At 38.4% G+C, this 21,338-nt stretch overlaps 1 protein-coding gene across 14 annotated transcripts in view; it reads left to right on the top strand.

Annotated features, from left to right (window-relative positions):
• plch2a (phospholipase C, eta 2a) overlaps positions 1-21,338 on the top strand; it is a 273,662-nt gene that overhangs the window by 192,392 nt on the left and 59,932 nt on the right. For all 14 annotated transcript variants that reach the window (XM_030139859.1, XM_030139861.1, XM_030139863.1 and 11 more), the window contains exons 2-4: positions 12,846-12,992; positions 19,344-19,587; positions 20,656-20,785. In XM_030139859.1, coding sequence (XP_029995719.1) covers positions 12,846-12,992; positions 19,344-19,587; positions 20,656-20,785 — 521 coding nt within the window. The remainder of the gene's footprint in view (positions 1-12,845; positions 12,993-19,343; positions 19,588-20,655; positions 20,786-21,338) is intronic.

Consider the following 21,338-nt stretch of genomic DNA (forward strand, 5'->3'; position numbering starts at 1 on the left):
AGCAATAATGTACTGTTGTTGTGAAAGTACATATGAGTAATGTGCAGCACGGGGCAGCTATCACAGACAGATGGGGTAAACGGTGTGATCATAGGGATATGTAGTGTGATTAAATAGTGTCTGAACACCCAGCCCTGTTTAATGTCCCTGACAATCTCTTGGGACTTTTTTAAAAACACCTTTTCAAGACAAAACTTTAAAATTCACAAGTTGGGATCCGAACAATCCACTGACTATGAGACTAGAAACTGAAGACTGAAAGTGGACTGTTACCTAGTTTCACATTCAGCCTCAGCTGTGTTTGGATGTCTCCATAGTTGCCTGCTGTCTGTCTGCCTGTCTGCTTCATGGTTTAACTCCATTAACCAGGCCCAACTGCTAATGGCACTTAAATCCAGCAGGGCCCATGTAGGTCAGCCCACTGCACAACAAACAGCTCATCCTGTCTCAAACTTAGCCATGAGGTGAAGCGTGTGTATTCATGTAGGACATTACTTATCTGAAGAATTAGTTGGACTTTCTAGGCTACTCTCAATAGTCCTGCAAAACAAAAATATGTTCACAGTGCTATTGATTTGCCTTGAAGTTTGATATATGTCACATAGTGAGGAAAAGCTGCGTCATTAGGGAATGGACTTGCAAACAAAAATACTGTTTAATAAGTGCTAGTAATTAGCCATTATTTGTTAGTCATTAGTTTGGAGGTTCATCTTCTGCTTTGTATTAACTTTGCTCCAGAAACAGTTGTCTTTCAATAAAAATGAGTTGGAAGCCCGATGAAATCTGATACACACTATTTCTACATTAATCTAGTACATCATCAAGCATTAATTAACTTGGTTGTGGTTGGACAGTGCATGCAGTCTTGGTCATGTACGCATACTTGTTTGTGCTAAATGCCTGATAGAGTTGATACAAGGCACCACTAAAAAAAAAAAAACAAATGACATATTTAAGACACAAGACAATACTCATGGAAACTAATGTACTTTTTCATTTGATTGTTGGACTATTCATAATTCTTGAGTCCTTGACCCATTGTCTTGTGTAGAGTGACAGCCAGAAATACAGCATAGAGGCTAAAAAGATCCGCAGAGAAATGTTTAGCTCCTTCAGAATATAACATGTTTCTTAGCTGTTCATAAAAATCTCTTAGTGTTCATAATTGTTCACTAAATTATACAGTATGTACAGGTCAGGTGTGCATGGACAGACAGAATAAATTTCCACAAAATTCTCAGGAGCCTACATGACCAAAACCTTAGGAGGAATTTAGCAGTTTCGTAGATTTTAAAAAGCCAGAGCCAAGATATTTATTTATTTCACATACAGATGATATGAAACATTCTTTCATTTAAAAAGAAAAGAACAAAATGAAGAGGGTATAATTATAGTGCTACACTATAAAAACGACATAGGCCTACCACATGTCATTCAGGATTTTAGTGCTTCTTTTGTCAATATTTTGATGCAAAAATGGAATAGGTTTGATGTTTTGGGCCAGGGTTTGATAATAGTGCTTTTCTCATGTGGAGAATTATTTTTTGTGATATAATTTAAAAATTATTTGTGTGTACTTTATGTGCAACTTGGTAATCCATCTTGTACACAGTGCCTGAGCTCGTTTCCATTCAGTTTAGCATACAGTGGGCGTTCCCCCCCACACACACACACACACACACACACACTCACACACTTAATATCTGATGTAGTAACCATGGCAACAACACAGACCCGCACTAGTTAAGAGTAAGCGCCTTTGTGTATTTCTCATGCTCCACTTTTGTCTCTGTCATTTTCTACAGCTTTTTACTTTTTTTTTTTTTTTACATCTTTTTCCCACACCAACCAGTGTGACCTCAACCCCTCTCTCTACAGCTATCTGTATTGTTTCCTCTCTACTGTTTAACCTTTCTTTCTATTTCTCTAACTGTTCATTTGTCACTTTTTGCCATCATCTGTATTGTTCACTTTTCTCTCCCTTGCTGAGTGCCTTCACATCGTTTCACTTAGAAGACTTCAGAAAGGTGAACCAGAATGTCTAAAACAAGACTGAGCAATTTCCTCTACTCGTGTACAGCTGATATTTCACAATACTTGCATCTTTACACTGCATTTTGTTTTCCATATTTGCGCTTTTAATCCTGTTTCTGTCACTTCCATTAACAAAAATAAAGGGCACAAACATTAAATATATAATCTCAGAGGTGGATTGGCAGTCCTTATTAGAGCTGAATTGATGTGTTGAGTGTTCATTCATCACTTAGTTGATTGGCAGAAAGTGGATCGATACTATTTTTAGAATGAGCTGATCTTTTCAACGCTTGTTATAGCAGAGCATGCCTCACTGTGGGCTGTTCTGTGTTCCTCACTGATTTTATGTTTCACAATAGATTCTGTTGATACATTTGTACACCATATGTTCATGATTTAATTTGAATTTATCAATATGTAATCTTGCAATAAAATAGCAAAATTATCTTGTTCTCTCCCCTTCTTCTACCCCCCCACCCCCCATATCAGGTCCGGCATCGAAATGTGGTTCAACAAAACTCATAATAAACACAGTAGAATATCAAAGGGCGCTTCATATACTTTATGAGGTTACCCTTGGGAAAGCAAATTTGTTCAGCACCGGGAGGAACCAGACTACCATTCTGCCGTTAGGACGCTGGACAAGACAAGCAGGAAAAAAAAAAAAGTAGTGTGAGATACTCCCTGGTAAAATGTCCAGATAAAAGAGGATACACAAGCAAAGGTGTCAGAAAAATGGGGAATGATGACTGGGAGTACAGTTGGTGTCGGCTGCTGCCTTATGGGTACAGACAGCTGCCTGTCAGCCAGCTGAGCCCATCAAGAAGGGAAAAAAAAAAAAAAATTGCAAAATTATTGTAACTTTTCTATTTTTTTCTAGAGCCCAGGCTGTGCGTAGAGGTGAGCCCAACTATGTCTAGTTTGTATCTCTCGACCTCCTGCATCAGATTGGGCTCCTTCCCCATGTTCCATGTTCCTAGAACCAGTTTAGACAGCCGAGGATCCGATTGCCAGGGCCTTCATCCTTGGCTGGTCCCCAATCCACAAAGCAACGGACCCATTATGCTCCTTCTGTGGGTGGTTGGCCCACAGGAGGATGGTCCCATGTTACTCCTTCAGAATGAGCCCAGCTTAACCCCATGGGCAAAGACCTGGCCACTTACAAAATTTTTGATGATGCTAAATAGAGTATGCTATAAAATTATTATCTAATTACATATTATGGTATATTACTTATAGTAAGTAGTCTTCAGATCCATTTACCTTACTTTCCAGACTATAAGCCACTACTTTTTTCTCATTTTGAACCCTGCAGCTTATACAGCGATGTGGCTCAAGTATAGATTTATATGGGCTAACAGCCACCAGGGGCACCCTAGCAGGAAGTGCAAAAGTGAGACAGACAAGTGGAAAAGGTGAGGTGGAGAGGAGAAGTTTTAATCTTAACTTTTAAGTCATTTTGCATGTCATGCACAAACCCTCATCATGGAAAACACACGAAGAAATGCATATTTTGCAGCTTTTAAGTTAAAAGCAATCAATGTGTCTGTCCAAGAAGGAAATAGAGCTGCAGCACATAAGTGCCATTGAGTGACAACGGAGGAGAGACGTAGAAGGTGTTTGACTGAGCCTTTGTGGCTGTTCAACTCCGACACTGAAGAAGACAACTGCAGTGGTTTCAATGAGCAGAAGGAAGATGAAGATAGAGATCAATGACTTTTCTGGGTTTTTTAACCAGCCGTGTTACTGCTGTTTTACTGCCGTGTTACAGGGACTTTTTGGAAAAAAGCAGTTAAGGTATGGAAATAAATATTTAAATAATCTCTCTGTTTACCATCTTTCTGTGTAAATATCTAATGTCACAACGTGGACACCTGTGACTTATACTCAGGTGCGGCTTATATTCCGGTGCACCTTATAGCCCGGAAAGTACGGTATTTTATTGAATTTCTCTGCAGAATTGATTTAGTTATACTACATAAATGTTATTGCCTGTACTGTATCCCCAATGGTACAATAAATCAGTCATTGAGGGATATGACATGCTTTTTTCATGAAGTATATAAACAGTATTTAGCTTTTATTCCTATAGACCCTATTGAAAGGGAAATTCAGGTTTTCAGGAAAATCGCCACTTATCAATTAATCGTTAATCAGTCAATAAGGTCAGCCAACCAGTGATTAATGGATTAATCCATAATTTGCATCCCTAGTTAGAATCCACCTTTGCAAAATGTGAATTCTTGTCATTTTTGCCCAGTCTTAAGATTTTGTTCAGGAGTGTACAGAAAAAAAAATCCATAGATTTCAGCCTGACCTGACATGCTTGAAGTTGAGAGGGATGGATAATTGCTGAATTCCTTCTTCTTCCCAGTCTAGTGAAGTGGAAATACAGTGTAGCATCTTGCAAGCAACACATACTGTAATCCCTGGCCAGTTCAAGGTCTCCGTGCTGGGCAGTGATAGCTGTCAGCATTGAACTGGAGACTGTGATGGTTGTTAGGTGAGCAGTAGGAGGAAGTGGGTGAGCTGTTAAGATCAGTGTCAGAAGGTCATTTTCACCATCCTAACCCAAGAGGCTGCACAGTCTGAACATTCTATTTTCAAGCAAACTTCAACTGCAGTTTATTTCACGGTTAAGTGGCCCCTCTGGCTGATGGGGCTTTAGATCCTCCTTTTCTTCAGCTGCTGGCCAGCAGGAGCTGCAATCAGCCATAACTACAGAGGAAAGATGTCCTCTGGAATCACTCAACCTGTTCCACTGCTATGTCGCATTAATACTCCAGCTCTAATTGAGGCGTAGTTGGATGAAGTTTTCTATTATGCACGTTCTGCATCACATATAGGGTTGGTTTGATAGGTTTGTTTACAAAATCATACAAAGTTATCCCCAAACTGTTGCATTGCACAGGTGAAATCCTTCTGTGAAATGATCCAGTCTTCTGGCAAAATTAACATTCATACATTTTAATGACGAAAGATGTCTTATGCTTAGCCAAATTGAGCTTAAAATTTGATAAACAAAGTTGGAAGTGACAGAATGTCCTCCATTAACACAGCCTCTGTCTCTATGCTTTTTGTAAACCACTGCTTTTGGACTTACACTTTTTGGAAGGATTTTAAAAGCTGCAATTTGGAGCTTTTTAATGTGAATGAAGGGCTAAAACACAGACTAGATGCATCTACAAATGTACTCGGGGTTAATGGGAACTATAAACTACACACTAGAGCTAAATGAAAGTAATGTTAAAATAATGGTATTAGCTCACTATTTTCACGGTTCCTCCAAGCTGTTTTACTGTAATATTTTGTGAGATGTTGAATTGCCAGTTTTATGGATGTTAAATAATCCTTTGCACTGAAATTACCATTTCCAGTGACAATTTCCTTTGTGTTCTAATAGTTTAGTTTGATAAGCTGACACCACATCCATATTTAGGGCTCAGTGGAAGAAATATGGTGTAGCTGTGTTTACATTGTTTTTGGACTGTACCTTAGTTGTAGCTTTATATTTATTTGGACAGAAATGGCACTGTTTTACTTGAAAGTAAATGACCAGAATTAGGCTGTACATCCAACACGGTGAAACGGTGAATCTAGTAAGGTGTGTGTTTTGGGGGGGGGGGGGGGGGGTCTGAGTCACTGGTCTAGTACATGTATGATCAATATGTGTGATGAAGTGTTAGCCTGTGGCCTGTGTGCCAGCTGCAGTATTGATTTCTGTAAAAAAGTATGGCAATCCTTTCTGTCTACAGGCCAAGGCAACACGAAGGTCAAAGGTTAATTCTGGTCTCAGGCAGTAGTTTCTACAGGTTTTCAGTCATGTAGTAGTGCCTTATACATTTACACCACTGAATCTAAACCGAAAGTAGTGTTATTTTGTGACTACAACTCTCATATCTCAGCAACAACTTGACAGCATCTTCTACACTTTTAGTTTGTCATGCCATGCATTAGAATGGGAAGGTTCACGGTTCATGTTGATATATATATATATATATATATATATATATATATATATATATATATATATATATATATATATATATATATATATATATATATGTATATGTGTGTGTGTGTATATGTATATATATATGTATATATATATATGTGTGTGTGTATATGTATATATATATATGTATATATATATGTGTGTGTGTATATGTATATATATATATGTATATATATATATATATATATGTGTGTGTGTATATATATATATATATATATATATATATATATATATATATATATATGTTAGAGGTCGACCAGTTATTGGCCGGGCTGATTATCGGCGTCGATATTTGGAAATATGGGTATCGGCCTTTTTTTAATCCAACGGGCCGATATTAAGAAATCAATTTAAAACTGGGTTATTTCGCCTCAGATGCAGCCGCGACCCTCTCTCTCTCTCTATCTCTCGCCTGCCTACTGTCTCCTGCACTGTCCACCCCGCGCCCTCTGATTGGTTGACGCGGAAGCTGTCCTCACACACACAGACTGGGAATGACTTGGGATGAGACTGTTCTGCATACATTTTTCCCCATTACTAATCCATAGTCTGCAAGAGTGTTTAGAGCCAGATTGATGAACTAATGTTCTGGTAAAAGCTCATCAGACTCCACCTTAGTGTGCTTCCCTAAAACAAGTGAACTGAGTTTTTTAGGCATTCTCTCTTAATCACACACACATGCTTTTTTATCACAGACTGTTTCCATCTCCATATTATCAGCAGTCTAATTCACAGACATGTCAGGAGGTAATATGAGTTAGCAGAGCTGCCGCTAAGTTTACTCTGCTCTGACGTTATTCTGCTGCTCACTGGAACGTTACTAGTAGTTGTGAGATGTAGAGCAGAGGGATGTTTATTACAATTTCAGAAGAGTTTTCTGCATTTACCTTTGACACATGTTTTCTCTCCGAAGCTTCTCACACGAGAAAACTTTCCCTCTCCACGGTGTAACTGTGGGTGGTGTAACTCCACCCTTCCAACTGTAAAGAGAAGACTTCCAGTTTTAGGTTTGATGGGTCGAGTTGCAGCAAGAAAGCCATTGCTTAGACTTCAGAAGAATAAAAAGAGGCTTGCCTGTGCCATGAAACACCACCGGTGGACTACTGAAGACTGGAAGGTGTTATGGACTGATCAAACCTGCAACTGGAAGTCTTCTCTTCACAGCTGAAACTGAGACTTGCTTACTATGACCACTATTGAGCTGTGCTTGAAGCTGTTATCCTGTGAGTCACCTATCACGCTAGTTGTTGACTCTCTGTTGTAGCTTTGGGTCTGCCAGACCTCTTCCTGTCAGCATTTCCCCCAGTTTCTGAGTGCCTTTTGATAATGAAGGAAACTGGACTTACTGACACCTTGACTTTCTTGGCAATTTCTCTGTAGGAAAGACCTAAATTTTTAAGTGTTATGATGGTCTGTCTCTCTTCTATTGTTAATTGCCTTTTCCTTGCCATTTTTATAGTAACACACTACTTTCTGCAGTGCAATACTGTTCAAATGATGTTCACAACGGTATGGTACCAAAGTGTGTTCCAACACTACTTTTATGCAGACAGAGGGGGTTGGAAGTAATTCAGAAACATTGGACCACCTGTAGGAATTGGTAGCACCAACTTTTGAGGCATGATCAACCTCCATTGCTGCAGAACTGCTTTAAGTTGTTAACCCATTTCTTGTTCACCTTTTTGTATAATTCTGAAATGTACGTAATTTTTCAGTTTTGTTTAACCTTACCTTTTTTTTTTTTTTTTTAACCTCTGGCAGTTCACCGCTTACCTTTGTACCGTTTCAAGCTGTTCACTGGGCTTGAACTGCTTGAATTTCAATACAAAACTGGAAAAATTGGGGTGTTCTAAAACTTTTGACCGGTTGTGTGTGTGTGCGTGTATACATATATATATATATATATATACACATACATATATATATATATATATATATATATATATATATATATACACATACATACATACCAGGGCTCAAAATTAACTTTTTGACCTAGGAGCACTGTGCTCCTAACCCTAAAAAGTTAGGAGCACTGTGCTCCTAACCCTAAAAAGTTAGGAGCACAGGCTAAAATCTAGGCGCACCACTATTATATAAAAAATTTGGAGAACAAGCAAAACTCTTGGCCATACCAAGTAATATTCCTATATGTATTTAAGCAATGTTAACAACCTAGAATAAAGTATTTGAATAGAGTATGAAAGAAAAAGCTTACATTGACACAGGTGCAAAACAATTGTCAATGTGTGGTATATACTTTAGTTGGTTCTTGGAGAAGAAAGACGAATCACACCATTATTTGCAACAACCAACTTTTTTATTTCATGGCCTAAAGGCCCTTAGGGGCCGTTTACACGGCGTTGGATTCAGTCGACTCCGGGAAGATTTCATCGCGGATTAGCCTTCTGTTAACATGGAAACGGTGCCTAGAGTGCCTGAATCCGGAAACTTTTGATACCAGGGTCCAGGGTGGAACGTTATCGATACGCTCCGCATTCCAGCTCCGTGTTAACGCGAGTCGGAGCGTTCCGGGGTAAAATATGACGTCACCGCATGCGCGCGCAGCCAAGAACCGCCAGTTAACCCACTCCGGGCCAGTTGGTGGCGGTAATGCGCCTCCAAGCTGGTTTGCCAGCCTTTATGACACAATAAAGCTGCAGAAAAAGAAGGAACAACCACAACAACAATGGCCGGTTTCAGAACAACATACGTGCTGCTAACTGTGCTCAGCTCGTCTGTCCAGACAAAGAAGTCCTGCGTCTTTGTACGACCACTCGCCATTGTTGTTTGTAAATAGTGTTGTCCGCCTCCTCCTCTTCTTCTTCTCCTCATTTAAAGGCTGTCTAAACCGGAAATTGTTTGTGCGCAGGCGCCTGTTTTACCACCACTGTTTGACTACAGCTCTACATCGCCAGCTACTGGTCTGGCATGGCCACTACAGCGTATTCAGCCGTCCTCGCGGACTCATGTTAACGCAGATCGTTATCATAGCGGCGGCGTCTTAACGCGGAATGAATTTATAACGCAAAGGAGAAATCTTTGCGGAGTGTTGCCGTGTAAACGTACCCTTAGTCACTGTGGTCTACACCACGCCTGAAGTCAGGAGATTGTTTCAAACGTCGGTGGAGTTATGTGATCCTTTTGTTTATGCCGCGTGCGCACGCGAGGGGGCCTGGGACTAGATTTTCCACTTCAGTCAGCGGGGCGTGGAGCTTGTTTATTTTCAGCTGACGAGTTACTTCTGCAGCCATTATTCTAGGCGCACGTATTAATTTTCGCTCAGTTTTTTATTGGCGCACCGTGCGATCGTACTCTCAAAAACAGTCGCACTACCGAAATTCTCAGGCGCATGCGACCGTAATTCAGTCGCAGTCACGAGCCCTGATACATACATACATACAGGGTGGGGAAGCAAAATTTACAATATTTTGAGGCAGGGAGTGAAAGACAGTGTATGACCGATTAGTTTATTGAAAGTCATGAGAATTTATTTGCCACAAGAAAATTTACATAATAGAAAATGTTTTTATTCTATGTGTCCTCCTTCTCTCTCAATAACTGCCTTCACACGCTTCCTGAAACTTGCGCAAGTGTTCCTCAAATATTCGGGTGACAACTTCTCCCATTCTTCTTTAATAGTATCTTCCAGACTTTCTCGTAATAGTTTTGCTCATAGTCATTCTCTTCTTTACATTTTAAACAGTCTTTATGGACACTCCAACTATTTTTGAAATCTCCTTTGGTGTGACGAGTGCATTCAGCAAATCACACACTCTTTGACATTTGCTTTCCTGATTACTCATATGGGCAAAAGTTTCTGAAAAGGTATGGATAATAGTGTTAGGTATGATTATGACATCAATATATGTTTGGTTTCAAAACAACTGACGTAGTGCCTGCTGAGAAAAAACAACTAAATGTTCATTGTAAATTTTGCTTCCCCACCCTGTGTGTGTGTGTGTATATATATATATATATATATATATATATATATATGTGTGTGTGTGTGTATAATTTTAAACACTTTGGATCATTTTCATTTATAAAATGCGGCCTTTTAAATATTTTTGCTGAATTATGAGTGTATTATCACCAGCATTGTTGTCCTCTTCACAATGAAGTCATACAATTGTTTTTACTCTTTTTTTCTCATCACTTTTATCTTGGTGTTGTCTTATTCCGTTTGTTGCACTGTGTGACTCAAGTAAGCGTTATATATAAGCTGACTGAAAACTCAGTCTCCCGGCGCCTGTTTAGGAAGCTGAACAAACAAGGCTGTATAATAGAATAGTTGTGTGTGGGCATTAATTGTTAGCCTCCGCTTTCCACTGCCCTGCTTTGTTGGGAATGTTGTGTATAGTGCTTATATGGTGCCAAACAGCAGGTCAATAGAAGAGGTTGCAGGCGCACAGGACTGAAGTCCATTAACAGTACCCTGGGGACAGGCTCTTTGCACTAAGACCACAGCCGGGCCAAATCAATGCTCAATCTGATCAATCCATTACCACTGCTTTGTTGTACTTACTTACACTACACATTTTGGATGTGTGCTACATTCAGGGCTAATCCTGGTTAGTATGGTCTCTTGATTTTTACAGCTCTCACTATAAGCAATACTACATGATTACTGCAACTTTAAGACCTGGGTGTAGAAGAAAACGAAAACATTCCTGCTTACTTCATTTGACAATTGAGAATAAAATGTTGAAATGTAAGTAGAGTCATTTAAGGTTAAGTCTCACAAACAACAGCTTCAACAGAAAAACCAGCAAACAAAATTGGGGGTGACTGAAATTAATCAAAGAAATATCTGCTTCTGTTGTCTTTTGCCCTTATTTGCCAGCTGTCTTCTGGTAAGAAATAAATTGAGTCTTCTACCAACATGTGCTGTCTACTCTGGGAGCACATGCTGGTTATCATATGTGTGTCAGTAAGGCAGCCTAATTTACTGCATGTTGTGGGGAAAAAGCTTGATGGGACGTGACAGATATTGCTCATTGTTAATGCAGCCACAGGGTAGAACTGCAGCCACAGGGTAGAACTGCAGCCAAGCTCAGCGCTGACTCCCATATCATCAGATTTCTTACCTTGACAGGTACTGTCAAATTCATCCTCAAAATAATGGCATTTGAACCCATTGAAACTGAGGAGAAAAAAAAAGGAAAAATTGTTAATAGTCTTTAAGTTGAAAAATGCAAATATCACACAAAGTCATAAAAGCAATAGCCTAATACAATCAGAATTTGAAGATGTTGCCCCTTTAGATTAGGGATGCACCAATCCGCATTTTTTCCACTTCCGATACCTGAATTTGGATATCTGCAGATACGATACTATTCCGATGCCAGAGCTCTGTTTGCTTTGATATTATTATTTTGATATTATTATTATCATTATTGATTTTATATGAGGCTGTAATAAACTCCTCTCTACAGGCAAGTATGATGTGTACTACAAGGCAACTTGAGGTAAGTATAAGTTCAGAAAAACAGGAAATCCTGTTAACAGGAAAAATCCCATCCTGAAAACAAATAAGCAACTGTAAGGGTTTCAAATTGACTGTCAGTATTAATTAAATCCTTGACAAATACACATAAAAAGTAAACTTGTCTAATACTACCCCTCTCCAAATAAAATTCAAAGGACTGCTTCATCTGATCAGTACAAACTAAGTACACTGGCTCTTGTAGCATCAACAAATCAAGGTTTTCAAATCTCAAATATTTTAAATAAAAGAAAAATGCAATACATGTAAACAATATGTATGTTATAAATCAGTACTTTGGTCCTTAAAACATCCTCCCCGAAATCCGTGTGTCTATTTTCAATTTGTTTGAAGTTATTTGGGATGGAGTAGATGCAATTTTCGTGTCCCCTATATCCCAATAGTGATGAATTCTTTGAAGAAAAATAAACATCCAAATCTGGACGATCTTCTAGGAAGTCTGAGATATGGGATGTACCCACGTGTACAGTCTAACGGTATGACATAGAAGTTGCAGTACATTGGATATATTTTAGAGATCAAATTCACCCATTCTTGCTTTGTGTTGCTTTATTTTTAGAGAGTGTGAAAATCTTTGGATTTGGGTCAAGAGTATAGGCTAGATGTTGACATGTAAAAAGAGTGCATTGATTTCTGCTGTTGAGTCATTCTGCAGTGTGAAATAGAGATATCGTTAAAAGGGCTTTTGGGGCAAAATTGTCTTTCACTGTTTACTCTGTTTTCTTTTGTCCCAAGAGGCAAGTACAAGCCTGAGTGGCAGTCACATCCAATGTGTTTAGTTAACTTATGTTAATGTGGGTGTGTAAGTCAGTGTCCCTGATGACAGTGCAGATGGAGAACTGAAGTTAGTCCCCAAATTCCTTCAATGGCAGCTGTCTGCTCCTAATGTGTGCTATGTGTTAATGGTAATTTCTAGTGCTTATGCTTGGTACATTAGCTGCATCAGGATGGGTAAAATGCAGAGACCGAATTCCCCCACAGTGATTTAAAAAAAAAAAAAAAAAAAAAAAAAGAAAAGAAGTGAACCTTTTAACTTTTAAACTTTTAAGTAAACAAATGTTTCGCATGAGAACCCAGATGCATACACACAGTGTCTTGAGTGAAAACATGGCTTGAATGCACTATTCTTTCAGCCTCACTTTATTATTTATTTTTTCCTGCTTTTTTTTTTGTTTGTTTGTTTGTTTTTTTATTTTTTTTTGTTCTGAGCACATTGCAGCATTTTCAATTTGACAACTTTCCAATGTTTTATTTTCTCTTTTTCCTGCTTTGTTTTCTTGTCTCTAGTGGAGAAATGTATGAGCTCCATGCAGATGGGGACACAGATGGTGAAGCTCCGTGGTGGTTCCAAGGGACTGGTACGCTTCTTCTATCTAGACGACCACAAGTCCTGCATCCGCTGGAGGCCCTCACGCAAGAATGAAAAGGCCAAGAGTGAGTGAGACTTTTTCTATTGTACAATTAGGAAAAGTGCTTTATGGACTCTGTCCTCCATATGATCCAAACCTGCTTTCCTATTGCAAATGTAAGTTTCTACAAACTACATTGTCACTGATGTACGAAGACATACACCTCCAGTGACTGATGTTAGACAGTACCACTTAAGGTGAGTAATCTAAAACAACATGTTGAAAACGTCTATATTATGGGGGGAAAAAAATCAAAGAAAAAAAATTGTAGATATGTACATTTTGCTCAACTGTGAACATGTCATGACAAACACCAGCAGTTTATATTGTTATTACCATACCTTTTTTTTTTACCCAGCCTATACTTAAGGAGTGGTATTTATTTGTTCATGTTGACCACTACAGCTCATTCTGTTATTAGAGACCCGACTTTTATTTGAATCACAGTGTTTAATGGAGGAAATTGGACACTGACATGTGCAAAGTAGTTTTGCCTATTGATTCAGCAGCTTTTTATTATTGGAACCAAAATGAATGAACAACTCCTTTTGGAATTGTTATGAGCCTTTCGACCATTGATTGTTCAACATTCAACAAGCCTAGAGTCCGTTAATGACTCCAACAAAGACAATCAGTCATAGACCAGGTTTGGTTTGATTCTGCCATGTTTCTCTCCACTGTGGAAGCTCATAAACTCATTATGTGACCTAATCTTACCATCAAACGTGCAGACAGACAAATGATCGGTTTATACAGTAAATATTTTCCTGTTTTAAATTCATTATGAAAGGTTTACAGAACCCCTCTTATTCTGAGTGGAAAGTTGTTTCAAACAGGCCGGTCTCTGATTGATTACATGAGGCAGTTGGATTTTGATTGAGGTGTTATCCCCATAATTAGTGGAATATTATGCTCCATATGAACATAATCACTCAGTAGAGACTGTGAAAAGCTTTGCATATATATCATGAAGTCATTATGACGTAAAATATTCCCAGTTTGTGTTTTACTATTGTATCTGAAGTTTTTAAATGTGTATTCAATAATCAGTCCCTATGGTCAAAATGGTGACTTGACTATTTATTGTGCTAATTATTGATGAGACAACATTTTCAGCCATATCACCCAGTCCAACAGCCGACAAGTAAATTCAGACATTGATGATGGATCTGTTCCATTTAGTCCATCAGTTCATCAGGCCCTTCCAGTCAAGGTGTGAACCTGATGTACCTAAAAGGATTGCAGCCATTTTATTGATCCCAGTCATGCTTGTAGGTTTTTTACCACTTCAGTTCAAAATGACTCCTATGAAATATGTCTGAAGGCTTTTTAGATTAGACAAAGGTCATGCAAGCCAAAATTCTGGGAGCAAAAAATAAGGCAGTTTTCTTCCATTTGACATATTCAATCAAAGAATTTAGGGTTGCGTGGTGTAATTATTTTAAAACTTCTTGAAAGGAGTTTTTGTAGCCCAGTAATCTCCCAGTCAAGGTTCCATTAAAGACTCTTCGTATGCACGGTTTCCTTTCAAGGCTGTTCTTTGAGTCAGAATCAAAGTAAATGCAGAAGCCTCTGGGGTAGCCAGAATGTCTCACTGCTCAGCAATCCACACTATATCTATTGTCACTTTGTCTCTGTATGGAGAGCTGGCAGTGTGCTTCTAAAATTTTAGTTGTGGCCTGAATCACAATATCATTTTGTGCCTCAGTTAACCTATTTATCTATTAATTTTTGATAGGCTTGATTTCTTTTAGATTGAATTCTCTCTCCTGTGTTTTCGCTCTGGGCTGGAACAGTTTTCTTATTTAGATCTGGATGGCATCTGCAACAAGCAAACAAAAGCATTTGGTGCAGTGTGTTCTTCTGAAAGAAGGCAAAGGGACTTGTTAGCAGCAGTCCCCAGCTCCCAGTATGGCTAGCCTCTCATGAGGGCTTAGGGGCTCAGTTTCCTGTTGTTCTCCCCCCTCTGTAGCCCTGGATTTAATAAGCTTCTTAAGTCAACTTAATTATTCATCAGTGTTAATCTGCCCAAACAGTGTCTGACACACACGTGCCACTAAATGACACACACATACACACACATACACACACACACACACACACACACACACACACACACACACATAGAGGCATGTCTTTCTGTCTTTGCAAGGACACTATCCATGTTTCCATAGTGTCAAGCTAAACTAAAGTTAAAAAAAAATAAATAAAAAAATAAAAAACTTAAAAAAAAAGTCATAAAAATATGATAGCATGCTGCAATATGTGAACTGTGAATATGATATTGTATTTCTTCATGGCCAAAAAACCTAGACTGAACAGACTGAAATAACCTCACTAACCTAACAACCTGTGCTCACAACAACACTGTTTCAAAATCATAGGTTAGTGCGGTACTTTCTGTGAAGTACCCATAATAATGCTGAAAATCAGGTCATTTAAAATGAATGAAATTGCTTTGTTTTTTTTGTTTTTTTTTTGGCTTTAAAAAAAAAATCCATTCTTATTCTATTCTACTAATTTGCACAAGCTGTATGATACCTCCTAAAAAAATCAATCATTTGAAAAATTAAGATTTATCATTATTTAAAATGGTGAGATGATCAAGCCCTAATTGTGGCGAATAAAACAGCTGATAGTCCAACTATAGAAATATGATGTATAAATCTGATGTATAAATCATACTATTATACAGCACTATAGTACTACCTTTTATATTTGTGATAAAATATTTAGATGCCTTTGAACAAAATTTTGACAGTGAACTCTTTTCTTTTGAGGCATTCTTCCTAGGTCATTCCTGACTCTGTCATCAGAACTGCTAACATTACGTTTTAGCAGTGACAAATATCAGGTAATTCTGACTTTATCTCAGGGTATAAACAGCATTTTGTGGTCTATAGCAGAAGAAATGCATGAAAGCTAAATGAGAATCAGAATTACATAGCAGATTCTCTCTGTCATGTGGAAAGGCAATGGAAGAACTGGAGGCAGTGTCTTCCAGTAAAATATCATTTTCTACTCGTAAGGGTTGCAGCTCTAATAGACACAGCTCTCAGGTACAACTCTTTAGTTTACTTAGATCATCTTACAGAAGTATTTCCGTAGTTAAAATATCCCACTGCACACAACAGTTGATTTGTTGTTTTGCCAAAGGGGTACCTATAGGTACAAAATGTTCTCATTTCTGGAATTTTGTCTTGAAATGGTATAAATTCATGAAGTTGAATGTCTCTGTGTGTAATATACTGTGTAATATTTAGTGACACCCAGGGTTTACCCTAGGTTTGTGGAGAGCTTCTGTGCTCCGGTGGCTTTTTTGCCATTGTTACTGACTAAAAATATGGTCAGTCAGGCATATATAGTATCTTCATCTTCCAGAGTGACAGAAATAGTGCTGTTTAGGTACTTAGGTTCTGTGCAAAAACCTTCAGTTGCTCCACCTGCGCTCCCAGAAAATGCTCTTTAGTGCCATTGCGTGTTTTGTTTGAGCTTTTAAGTTTAGGAAATAATAACTCTATTTCATACTCAGACTATAATGTACCATGCACCATGGCCATGTACCATGGGGCATGCAATGCTTGATGAAGTTTACAATTTTACTGAGTCAGTAAACTAGCACTTGGCAGTACTTCTAACTTCCAAAAGCCAACATAGTGAAGTCCAAATTGCAAACTTTGGGTTTCAAAATGGCAGTTCAGAAACCAATAGATGACATCAGGATACCTCTGTCCAATGATACTGTTTATGACATTAATACTAGAGTATAATAATTTGCTATGAAAAAGAAAGGAGAGGAGGAAGTCCATTCTGAACTACTGTAGAAACATGGTGTAACATAGTGGAATCTGTTAGGGTTATAAGAAAAAGTATTAAGCTGAAATGTATTGTTTAGTCATCTTTTTTAATTTCTGTGGTTAAGCTACCTTTTGAGCCATATTTGTGCTACATCAGTTCAAACTATGCTCAAATGTAACCCTAACCTTTCAAGTGGTAGGTTCTATATCAGTTGTAAAATTGGCAGAATTTGAAAAATACACACTTTGCTTCTGAAGATCTGACATTATTCCATGACTCGTTGGAAAAGTGAAATGTGTGGGGTCACTGAGTAGAGCAGTATAGTCACATCTGACTGAATCTAATCAGAGATCAGCGATTGGAGGGTTCAGTCATGTATGTAAGCCCCTACTAGTATGAAAACACCTATGAGCAAGCAAAACCTCCATTTACAAAGTAGATTTTTTGCAGCTTGAAAAGTGAGTCTAGAGAAGGTGTTGTGTCCTCTTGGTCATCTTGAGTTACAATATGCTGAAAAGTCATCATGGATTTCTTGCCCAGTGATGCCATGGATGCACTACAGCTTTAACTGGGTCGCTGGTTGAATGTTTAAAGGATGAAACTCAAACTGACAGTGACAATGTTCATGACAATGTGAAAATGTTTGAGATTTGATTTATCAAATCTCAAACATTTTCACAAGCCCAAAACGAAAGTCTCCGGCAAAAGATAATTTAAAACTGATCCTGAACCTCATCTTACAGCAGTCTTCCTCTCCTGTCCCATGTTGCCTTATACTTTATTAACATCTTCAGCAGCCTAGGGCTTTGCTAGGCTTTGTTTACAAGATTTGGCTGTACGACTCTGAGATATGAAGAAAAGTTAAAGGACTCTGGCTACAATAAGAAAATGCTTCCGACATACAGAAATATTTGTTGTAATGGAGCCTGTTAAAGTTGTAACACAGTTATATGAATTTAAATAAACACTTTTTCCACTTTTGGTACCATTTTTTCTCAGGGGGGTACAGCAAAAAGAACAGTTTCCCTCCAGGTTTTGTAATGAATGCTTTACTTTTTGAAATTCACTCTGGGAGAACTGTGTTTGGATATTTGACGCTGGGTTGCACAGAGACTGAGTGCCTTGAGCAACAACTGTGTTTAGCTGCACAGAACTTGGCAGTAACCAGTCTATGTATTATAAATGAATGTGCAGTGTGGAGAACACACTAACAGTGACTCATAATGTCTGTTAGGGAGTTTGTAAAGTGTTGGAAGCCACACATTGTTCTAACTTATTTAACCTCCTGAGCCTCTGGAAATGTCCAGAAAGCACAAGTTTTGGCTTTTTTAAATTAAATAATTGCCTATATTGGAAACATCATGATGCAACAGTTTTTTTCAGATGCATTTTTTTTTTTTTTTTTTTTTTTATTGAGTGTCCTTTGTGGTGGACAGTTTTTTGTATGAAGCTGTGAAACTCTGGTCCACAAACGTGGACAGAAAACCCATGGCTGGGTCTTAGGAGGTTGAGTCCAATTTCAGTCCTCTTTCCTTGACCTTATACTTTGTAACCTTCTAATGTCAAAACCTTTCATGAAACCCTAACCGTAATGGTTAGTGTTATGGTCAAAATGCATGAATTGGACTTGGTTTGAAAGAGAACATCTTTTGCATTCAGTATGTAGTTAAAATGCACTCAAAACTACATCTGTCCTGACAGCTGAAATGTAAACCTAATCCTAAATGAAAAAGTATTTAGGTTTTGCCCTTGTACTTCTGTTCTGGTCTGTGCTAAGCATAACCAAAAGTACAGCTTTGTAAGTAATTCCTCTTTTTTTGTAGAAATTCAATATAAAAGCCTTTCTACATGATCTGGAATAGAGCTGCACAATGTATCATTTGAGCAGTGTCATCGCAATGTACGTGTCCGCAATAGTTACATTGCAGGTCCTGTCATTTAGGAGGCAAATTAACTCAACGTGTTCTCATCAAATTTCAACCTGGGTACCTGACACACACTATGTGCAGCGATACACCAATCACAATTGTTCTCAAATCTCTTCAGTTTGCTTAAGCAGACCACGCCTCTGCACATGGAGTGAGTTGCTGGTAACAACATTGAAAAATGAGCAAAGAAAAGAGAAAATTACCAAAAACTAAGACTGGGCGCCACAAAGAAAAGCAACGTCAGTTATCTGGAATTATTTCAGCTACAAGAAGGATGATAATGAAACACATGTTCTGTGTCGACAGTGCCTTGCACCTGTCATCACAACGAGAGGAAACACAACTAATTTGTTTGACCATTTACGTTGGCACCACACAGCCGTTATATCCTCCTGAGTAGTTTTTCATATCACAATATAAATTGCAGGGTTAAAAAAATGACAATGTCAGTTTTTTCCAATATCGTGCAGCCCTAATCTGGAAGTTCCTTTAGTTTCTGTGTTTGAACTATGTTGAGAGCATGTCTTAGCTACTTCAGCAGACTTTGAGCACAGGAGGTCTCATACCGATGTGTGAATTATCTTGTTCTGTTAAATGCTAACAACAAACAGATTTTGACACTAAGCATTCTTACTGTTCTTTTCTGACAGTCTCCATTGACTCCATCCGTGAGGTGTGCGAGGGAAAGCAGTCTGAGATCTTCCAGCGCTACGCAGAAGGCAGCTTTGACCCCAACTGCTGCTTCAGCCTTTATTACGGCGAGCATGTGGAGTCTCTGGACTTGGTGTCTGGCACTGGCGAAGAGGCACGGACCTGGATCACTGGCCTCAAGTACCTAATGGCTGGCATCAGTGATGAGGACAGTCTGGCCAAGAGGCAGCGCACACGGGACCAATATCCTTCAGTAATAAAAGTCACTGCCAATGGAAGAATTTCACACATACAGTTATCAAAAGAAGAATGTGGTTTTATTGTGATTTGGGTCATAAAATCACTGTAGAATCTTTGTTTCACTGCTTGCTAATTAATCAACAACTGAAAAGATAAAAGCTAGTAAGACATAGTCCAAGGTAAAATGACACATTTCATCATCTGTTAACTGACATTGGCATTTGACCATTTCCTAGCTAACATTTGATAGTGTTTGATGGCATTTGTCATCAGTGAAAACTCTACTTCCTTTCAGCATCATTTTAAGTAATTTATGACATTGTATGGATTTTAAAGAGAACAAATGGTTTTATTATGTTTTCTAAGCATAAGCTAATGGCAGGTAAACCTAGCCAGTGAAGTAACAGCATCTTACCATTTCAGACATGTAGCTCAGTTTATTTCCCCAGCACCATATATGTTAGAAACTTTTACAAGGAAAAATGGGAATTTATTGAGTAAGACATAATTTTATTACCCTAACTGACCATTAGTAAAACCAAATATAACAGTAATTTCATCAAATTTAGAGCATATTTTTTAAATACTGGTGACAGGACTTAGTATTGTCCCACATGATACACCTCAGATATGCTCTAGTTTAGTCAGATACATCATATTTATTTGAGCATATGTTTTTGAAAAACATTCCCAGATTACATCCAACACCAGTGTGTTCCAAACACTGTTATATAGTAATGTTAGCCACCCGTTTAAATGCAAATGTTAACCCTTCTCTAACAGTACCTGATTGCTATGCTTTGAACCTTAAAATATGCTCCAATGTTTTTTTCCAAGGGCCATATTATAACAACTCATCATCTCAAGTCAGTTCATAGTATGCCCTAGTGGAAAAATGTAAATGAAAAATCTCAATAAATTTTAATATCAAATCAAAATAGTTGTAGAATAGCAGTTATGTATTGATAAATGATAACATAGGAGTGTCCCATCTTTTTGTTAAATTTATTTTTGTTTGAATGAACATCCCTTGCCTTGAACCTGATTATCCTTAAACCACTGTGACATTACATGGCTAAAGCAGACCTTCACTGAGGCTGATAAGAACAGCGATGGCAGCTTGAGCATCAGCGAGGTCCTCCAGCTGCTGCACAAACTCAATGTCAACCTGCCACGGCAGAAAGTCAAGCAAATGTTTAAGGTAACAGCCACACAAAGGCACCGGCACACATCTGCAGCACAGGACTGTTAGTCAGCAGCCAAGGTTAGTCAAGGTACAAACAGCACAGACAAGTGTAAAGAAGGCAGAATAATGCAGTGGGTTTAACCCCACTTCTGACCAAACAGTCAATCCAAAACTTTTTAAGAAGTGACATTTCTCAGCTCAACTCAAGTCAGTTGATGGTGCAAGCTATGACTCAGGTTTTCTAATCTCTAGAATATGGCTGAACGATTAATTGCATTTGGGATAATATCATGATAAGATAAAATGACATTTTCTAACCACGAAGGCTGCGATTTGACTGGTCACGTGACTTGTGAGCGAGCGGAGCAGGTATGGCTGCGCTTTAACCTGTTGCCTCAGGCTTGACAGAAGCTTACACTGCAGGAAGTTTAGTACCAAAGAGGGGCGGCACGTCAGTGGTGTGGATTTATTTTGGCTATATAAAAGATGCTGTGCAGCATCAGGTATTGTACAGAACTTGCCTCACTACTGTTGCTACCTTATGAGGTAACACTACTTTGTGAAAACA

Source organism: Sphaeramia orbicularis, chromosome 7 (genome assembly GCF_902148855.1).
Source record: "Sphaeramia orbicularis chromosome 7, fSphaOr1.1, whole genome shotgun sequence".
Lineage (NCBI taxonomy): Eukaryota > Metazoa > Chordata > Actinopteri > Kurtiformes > Apogonidae > Sphaeramia > Sphaeramia orbicularis.